The 8,898-nt window shown below is 45.6% G+C and overlaps 1 gene segment (V, D, J or C); it reads left to right on the forward strand.

The window, feature by feature from the left end:
- The first annotated feature begins 509 nt into the window (after window positions 1-509).
- On the forward strand, window positions 510-1,530 carry LOC144583860 (T cell receptor alpha variable 4-like). The segment is given in 2 exon segments: window positions 510-579; window positions 1,154-1,530. Coding segments are annotated over 2 exon segments (447 nt in total).
- The last annotated feature ends 7,368 nt before the right edge of the window (window positions 1,531-8,898 follow it).

Here is an 8,898-nt window from a genome sequence, read left to right on the forward strand (position 1 = left end):
CGGAATCAACAAACCAGTGATTTTTGATGAATTTTTTGGATTCATTTTTTATTCATGCTGATCTCTATTCTTAATTTGATCAGTCCAATGACACTCCGCAGGTTTTCCTCTTTGTCTCTTTCACCTACTCTTTGGGGGTTAGAGAGGAAAAGCCCTGGGAAAACCCAGCTACTGTACAAACGAAGAAGCATCGTGTACAGAGTTTGCATCGTCCTTTCCCTTCCAAATAACTGGGACTGGAGCAAGATCATGAAATCCATTGGCACAATTTTCTTATTTTTATATCTGGGACCACTAGGGGGCAACCCAAGCTTTTTTTACTCTCCCCTATCTCCTCCTCCTCCCTGTAATCGTAGGTCTCACTTGCAGAAGCTTAAAAAAAAACCCAACAGGACGTGTTGTGGTTGCTGGCAAGAGGCTGAGAAAGAGTCTGTTGCGTCTGCACACGTTTTTAAGCAGAAGAAACTAGCAGGGGTTCCTACCACGTCAGAATTCCACACATCCCCAGGATGTTTGTCCATTCGAAAAGAAGAGGCCACTTGACTCTCATGGAAGCTGTCTTTCTCCTCCTGAAATCTGGTAACGTATTTTTGCATTGCCATAGAATTAGGTGACAATCTAATCCAAAATGCTTCAGTCTCTCTCTCTGTCTTGGTAGGATGAGGCACTGATCCAGTTTACACCAAGCTCTTCCTAGTCTTTGACTGTCACTTGCTATATCTTCTCCCCAAGATATTTAGAAGAAAGAGGACATCCCTCCTCTTTATCATCATCTTAGAAGTGCAGAGCTGGAAGGAACCCTATAGATCGTAGAGTCCAGGGGTCAAGGAGGCCCAGCGGGGAATAGAACTCCCACCCTCTGCCTCCGCAGGCAGATAGCTAAACTACTGAGCATCTTTCAGAGTTGCTTCGAATCAGGACTAGAACTGGGGACATAACTTTGGATCCACAGCTCCCACAATTTCACATTCTAGGATTATAAGAGCTACAAAAACACAGATACACAGCAATAGAGTTCTGGCTGGGGTTGTCCTTAAATCCTGAACGTACCAAGATATGCATTTGGTCTTGTTGGTCTCTGAGCTTCCACAAGTGTCATGTTGGCACCGATTGTTCCCACCCACCCCTTTTCTTTCCTTTTTCTTTCCCCCAGGAATCCTTCTATGCAAAGCTGAAGAGATCACCCAAGAGCCCCTGGTGGAAGCCTTTGATGGAAAAGCCCTGAACCTTTCCTGCAGCCACCCATCTGCTGCCAAAGGAGATGCCATCCACTGGTACCAGCAGCTCCCTAACCAGGCTCCTCACTTCATAGTGTCTGGATACAGCGGAATGGTGGGAAGTGAAAAACTCAAGGGAGCCTCTTTGCTTATCAATGAAGATAAAAAATCCAGTTATTTATCCTTCACTCTCGTGACCTTAGAGGAGGCTGCTGTGTACTACTGCGCTGTGAGTGACACAGTGCTACGCCTTGGCCATGGCGCCGTGCAAGAACTCCCTCCTTTCGGTGCTCAGCGAAGATGGTTCCCGTGATAAGGGAGAGCTGAAAAAAGCCTATCGATCTGAGGTTTCTTTCTTCCACTCTTGAAGGAGGGCTGCAGAGCAGACACTGGTTGTAACACCATCAGAATAAGCCATAAATGGTTGGAACAAAACCAAGAAACGAATGCAAAACGTGTCAATCCACTTTATTCCCTCTGTATTGAAGGGTACAGGTTTTTGGCAACCATCTGCTAGAGAGTCCAAGAAGATGCAATGTGACTTTGATCTAGCTTTGCTGACCATAGGACTCAGAGACACCATCCTCACCACAATCGAGGTACAGTAGGATGTATGTATGTATGTATGTATGTATGTATGTATGTATGTATGTATGTATGTATGTATGTATGTATGTATGTATGGATGGATGGATGGATGGATGGATGGATGGATGGATGGATGGATGGATAGATCGATAGATCGATAGATCGATCGATCGATCGATCGATCGATCGATCGATAGATAGATAGATAGATAGATAGATAGATACCCACTACCACTAGTGGTGAAGGTTTCTGGGAGTTTTAGTCCAAGAACATCTGGGGGGGCCAAGGTTAGGAACCACTGTTCTAAATGATCTGGGGGATAGGTGTCTTTGTGTGTGTGTGTGTGTGTGTGTGTGTGTGTGTGTCTGTCTGTCTGTCTGATAGAATAATTGATTTAGTATCTGTATTTTCTGTTCTGATCGTTTCCTACCTCTAGCCAGTAGGGGACAGTATTGTCCCCGTTGATTTTTATTCTCTTCTTTCTTCCTCCACTGAAATAAATACCCACAACATACATCATTGAGGTGAAAACACACACCCCTAAAGGAAGCCTCCGCTTCCTCCTCCCAGCCCTTCTAAGGAAGACAAACAGAATAACCTGCAAGGAGACCCACGTCATGTCTCTAGAGGAGAAGACCACCAGTGGTTTCGAAGAAAGGACGTGGAAGGGCCTGTGAGCAGGAAGCTGGTTCTCTATGACCAAGTAGTGAAGACCTGGACCAGGCGTACCTTTAGTGCAAGAAGTTGTATCTTAAGCAAGGTCATCTTAGCACATCTTGGGCTGAGATCCATCGTCCGTATCATGCTCTCTACACCTGTCTTTACTGTGCTCTTGGCTTTAATGCTAAGTGAGTATCCTTTTGAAATCTGCATTTGTTTAAGGCACGTTCTAATTTCTTCAATGCATTTCTTTGGACTTTTGCTTACTTGTCTGAAAACCACTCCAAGGCTGTCTTTCTTTGGATTGCTTTTTTTACACCTTCAACTGTTGCTTCTTCTGTACTCTGCTAGTTCCTCATCTCTTGTTTAAAACCTATTTTGGACATCAAAATGATGTCATTTTGTCCTCTTTCTTTCTTTACTTGGTTTGCCACAGTGACTTCGTGGCTGCTCAAAAGCAAATCCCATTGAGGCTACTGAGGAGGCCTACTGGAATAAATGGGCAGCCTAAATGGAATATGTGCCTTAGAAGTAGGCCAAGCGACACGTCAGCTCCTGCTTAAAACCTTTCCATCTTTGTCATCATCTTAGAGAGGCACATCCTGAAGAACAGCCATATCAGAAGCTCTTGTTGTGGTATGTGTTGTCTTAAAAGGAGAATCAGGAGGCTATCAAAATATATAGCTTTTGAAGGAATTCAGCCCAGAGGAATTGTAGGGAGTGATCTTCAGATAATGTTTTCATTTCCCTCTGTTCTGCTTCCAGCCAGCTAGAATGATCAGTTGAGTGGATTATGGATGTTTTAAAATCTAGAATGAAGTCTATAGAGAGAAACCAGAGATGATTACATGTGGAGAGTCTAGAAATTGCTCATTCGAGGGTTTGAATGGGTGTCGATCCACAGTGAAGGTCAAGCTCTGTGTGTAGATGAACTGAGATAAATAAATTCATTTTTTTCCCACAGAAAGGACCCATGGGGATTCTGTGACCCAAGCAGAACATCTTCCTTCTATCCAAGAGGGCCATACCTGTGGTATGAGCAGCATCCGCCTGGAGCCCCTCAGCTTTTGCTGTCAAATTTTGATGGTCAGGATGAGGAGACCATGAAGTGCAGGAGGGGTTTCCGTTATTCAGGAGACAAAAAGACCTTCAATCTGACCAAGGACGCAGCGGAGCTGGTAGACTCAGCTGTCTACGTCTGTGCCTTGAGTAGCACAGTGAAGAGAATGTTAAGGATCGCCAAACAGAAACCCCCCCTGGTGGAATGGTGCAGAACCTTTGATCTATAATGACAGAGTGATGGATGTAGCAGAGGGAGCTTTTTTCTTACAAGAGCATGCCTTAAATTAGCCTTAGTTTTTCATTAGGTAAAGGTAAAGGTTGCCCTTGACATTTAATCCAGTCGTGTCCGACTCTAGGGTGCGGTGCTCATCCCCATTTCCAAGCCATAGAGCCAGCGTTTGTCCGAAGACAGTTTCCATGGTCACGTGGCCAGCGCGACTAGACACGGAACGCCGTGACATTCCCACCGAGGTAGTACCTGTTTATCTACTCGCATTTTTACATGCTTTCGAACTGATAGGTTTTTCATTAATTCTTGTCAAATGGAGGTGAGCAATTATTATTAGTTTTATTTATCATTATAAGTTTTACATCTAGGCTGCGTTTCTCCTGACCAAGGATTTAAGGCGGCTCACAGCATTAAAATTCACACCATTAAAATACACAAGGTTAAAGATTAAAAGACAAATGAAATGATATATGGTTTAAAATAAAATTAAAAGATTAAAACAATTAACACAGTTGCACTGCATTTCAGTCATTAATCACTGCTAAACACATAAAAATCATCTGCCGTTGAGACCTTAAAAGAAGGAACCCAGTTTTGAACTTATTTAGAAGTCAGTACAATTACTTGGCCATCTCCTGAGAAGAGAAGACTCCCTGGAAAAGACCCTGATGTTGGGAAAATGTGAAAGCAGGAGGAGAAGGGGATGACAGAGGACGAGATGGTTGGACAGTGTCATCAAAGCAACCAACATGAATTTGACCCAACTCATGGAGGCAGTGGAAGACAACAATTACCCAGTGTGGTGTAATGCAGTGGTCCCCAACCTTGGGCCTCCAGATGTTCTTGGACTTCAACTCCCAGAAATCCTGGTCAGCAGAGATGGTGGTGAAGGATTCTGGGAGTTGAAGTCCAAGAACATCTGGAGGCCCAAGGTTGGGGACCACTGGTGTAGTGGATACAGTGATGAACTTCCCTTCCTGGAAAGGAAGCTGGACTGGCTGTCTCTGCGCATGCGCCCACCTATCATCTGATAGGTGAGTGCATGTGCACAGCCAGAAGGCCCAACTCCTCTGAAGATGGCGGTGGAGGTGGCAAGACAAAGTAGGGAGGCAATGGGGGCAGTGGGAAGAGGGTCGGATGGGCATCTGTTTTGCCAAATTGTACATTTCTTGGCCAGAAGGGGGCAGTCCAAACCTTCTCACTTTCCTATTTGTACCACGTTGTTGAACAAACTTCAGAATTCGTCAGAAGGTGGGAAAGGCTGGAAGCGGAAGGAAGCTGTCTTATCGCCAACCCTTTCCAACAGAAGAAGCCAGAAGGGCTTTGTTTCCGAGAGAACTCCAAACCTTGCAAACATGCGCTTCTTTTCTGAAACAGGCTGCTCCCTGCCTTTCCGGGAAACTCTTCTGCTCCTGGAAGTTGGCAATTGATTTCTTCTTGTTATATGTCACTCCACAGAATGTGATGAATCTCCAGTTAATGGCAAACCCGGTCCCATTTCCATGTCTTCTATTTGATCCAAAAGGACCTGAGCGGATAGGAGCAACAGAGATCCTGAGAGGAGATATTACAGGGATGGGGACTTGAGAAAAGAAGATTGAGGGGTGATATGATAGCAGTTTTCAAATACTTGAAGGCTGTCATACAGAGAAGAGGCAGGATCTGTTCTCGATCACCCCTGAGTGCAGGACACACAACAATGGACTCAGGTTATGAGAAGCCAGATTTCAGTTGACTATCAGGAAAAAGTAGGGCAGTGGGGACCCAGAAACAGGACAGAAAATGAATCCATTTATACGAGATAGTTCATGTACAGAACTAGTACAATTAGCAAGAAATATACCAACTGAATTGCCGGCTATGTGAATGGGATCAGTGACTATACCTACAAATATAGCGCTATGAAAAAAGGAAAAAAAAAGAAATTATTCAAATGGTCTGTGTGATCAGGCCCCCAGACACAAGGTAGAGCTGTTAAGCTTTTCCAAATTCTATAGGGATATTGTTTAATCTCAAATGGAAGCCACTGAGCTTCCTACAGCTCACTGAGATGTCTTGCCTGCTGCTAACCACATCCTCTGGTCTACCAACACTTTATTTGAAGCTTAAAAAAAATACCAAGAAGATTGAGTTGTTTTTCATACAGCAGACAATCCAGTGCAAAGCAGATCACAGAAAACCTCCCTTCTCTCGGTTTCTGGTGTCTTTCTTGGTTATACCTCTGTCTGGTTTAGTAAGATGTCTCTTCCATGGATGCTGCCTTTGCTAATCTTGTCCGTGTCAGGTGAGTGATGGTTGATACCCCCGTGGCTTGATATCTTTCCACTCTCCTTCCCCCCCTTCTTTTATCTTGAGTCCTCACCATGCTTAAAACCCTCAAATGGGAACTCAAGCTGTGTGTAGCCTCTGAAAGTCAGTCTCCTATTGCAGAGAAGGACATGGTATAGCCTAGAGTTGGTAGAAAGGATTGTACCACTTTGGGCTGCAGGTGGGTGATGCCACCAGCACATGTGGGAGAGAATATCTGTGTGATTCATCCTGGCAATGCCAATATTGTAGAACAGTGGCTCCCAACCATACGTAACCCAGGTGTTCTTGGACTGCACCTCCAAGAAGCCTCCGCTGCCCAGAGTGTCTGGAAGTTTCAGTCCAAGAATATCTGGGATGCCCAAGGTTGGGAGCCCCTGTTCTAGAGAGAATGTTTAGGAAACTGTGTTCACCGGTTGGCAACAGACAGGCCACAGATGTATAGTTTCAGATCTCCAAACACAGCAGTGAAACCCAGCTACTAACTGCTAAATCTCCTTTATAGCAAATGTTTACTGCTGCTTTTCCAGGCAAAATTCAGGGATATGATTTGCCACTCATTGATGGCAGCAGGTGGACAGGCCATAGCAAGTCTTGAGGGTGGATAAGAAAAAATGGCTCCGAGACCCACAGAATGGGACCCTTTTTGTGAGAAGCTTCCAAATATCATGAGATTCCTCCCTTCCAGCAACAGCAAGATAGCTCTATACTGTTGGATCCAAAGGGAAACAGAGAAAGCCTATCTGCTCTGTAGTGGTTCCACTCCATCTCTCCCAAAGACTGGTGCTTGAAAAAGACACTATGTTCCATCCATCCATCCATCCATCCATCCATCCATCCATCCATCCATCCATCCATCCATCCATCCATCCATCCATCCATCCATCCATCCATCCATCCATCCATCCATGTATACACACACACATACACACAGTATATACACTAATCTATGTACTAATAGGCCAGTAAATGGATAAAACACACACACACACACACATACACACATCCTGTGCAGCTGGCTGGCTGGGCTAAGCGGAGAGATGTGGGGGAGATGGGTACACCTTACTGTTTCTTTGAGTGCCTTACACTTTTTCACTTCCTTATAGGTTTTCTTGGAATCGCTCAGAAGACTGAGCAGCAAGAATCCACTACAGCATTTAGTGGAAAAGCACACAACATTAGCTGCACCCTGACTTCTGTTTCTTCTGTAACGAAAATGATCCAGTGGTATCGCCAATTCCCCGGCCAAGGACCTCAGTATATTGCCGGCGCGTATCCAGGAGAAACTGTTGAAGGCACCGATCCGAAAAGCACATTGCACTTTGCTCATGACAAGAAGTCCAGCGCCCTCGCTCTCCATCACATCCTGCTGGACGATGCTGCCGTGTACTTCTGTGCTCTCGCGGACGCACAGTGTGTGAGGAAAGGACTGTCGCCGTGCAGGAACCCCTCACAAAGGCTGAGTGGGGGAGGAGCTCCAGGAGCTGAAAGAGGAGCAGAGCAAAATCAGCAACAGACAAGATGCAAACGCTCATGAGGGGAGCCAAGCAGAGCAGGCTCCAGCCATTTTGCTACCTGACGTAAAGGCCAAGATGGCTCCCCCTCTTCAGTTCCATATACCTAAGTGGGTAGTGGAATACTGTCAAGGGGAAGCACCTTCCATATCTCAGGGCTGCAGGGCTGTTAAGATGAGGGGTGGACTACTAGTATAGGTTCAGGAGCCGCACAATCTCATTCCAGTCTCATAGCGTGTTGACCTATAAAGCCCTAAAGGGTTTGGGACCTTGGTATCCATTAGATCACCTCTCCTGAAGAACTGCTCCCCATTTCACCTGTTCCTCTCAGGCTTTATTTCAGAGAGCCTGAACTGAGAGAGGTCAGAAGAATATCAACCAGGAACTGGATCTTCTCAAGGGTGGCCCCATTCCTGTAGAATCGTCCTCCACTGGCCTATCTCTCCATATTATCAGAAATTTTGTTGAGGTAGAACTCTATAAAAATGCCTTCGAAAAATACTTCCTCTGAAATAGCATGAGATACATATACATACAGTTTCTCTCTCTCTTTCTTTCTCTTCCAGGAGGTGGAGCCACCTATTCAGTGCCACCTTAGTTCCTATTATTTGTCATGAAACCAAAAACTGGTACTTGGGGCTCATATGAGGAGCACAGTGCAAATTGGATAAAGGGTCATGAATCATGATTCTGCAACGTGCAATAGTTTATCAGAGGCTTTGGGTAGTGCCTTAAGTGGAGGATGAAGGCAAGAAACCCTCCTGCCATGTTGGCTGCCAGATGTTTCTGCTGACAACGCTCCTCAGCCCCACCAGCTTGGTTTGTGGTAGGTCAGACTGTTCTAGGAGCAGTTCCTTCAATTTGGGATGTCTGTGGCTTGCAGGACAATCACGAAAGCTTGGCGAGTTCCATGCAGGAATTTTGTTCCCTAATCTAAGTGTGAAGGGCCTGCGGAAAGGTGTTGTTGTTGCTGTTTAGTCATTTAGTTGTGTCCGACTCTTCGTGACCCCATGGACCAGAGCACGCCAGGCCCTCCTGTCTTCCACTGCCTCCCGGAGTTGGGTCAAATTCAAGCTGGTCGCTTCGGTGACCCTGTCCAGCCATCTCGTCCTTTGTCGTCCCCTTCTCCTTTTGCCTTCACACTTTCCCAACATCAGGGTTTTTTCCAGGGAGTCTTCTCTTCTCATGAGATGGCCAAAGTATTGGAGATTCAGCTTCAGGATCTGTCCTTCCAGGGAGAACTCAGGGTTGATTTCGTTGAGAAAGGATAGGTTTGTTCTCCTTGCTGTCCAGGGGACTCTCAAGAGTCTCCTCTAGCAC

This window comes from Pogona vitticeps, chromosome 6 (genome assembly GCF_051106095.1).
Source record: "Pogona vitticeps strain Pit_001003342236 chromosome 6, PviZW2.1, whole genome shotgun sequence".
NCBI lineage: Eukaryota > Metazoa > Chordata > Lepidosauria > Squamata > Agamidae > Pogona > Pogona vitticeps.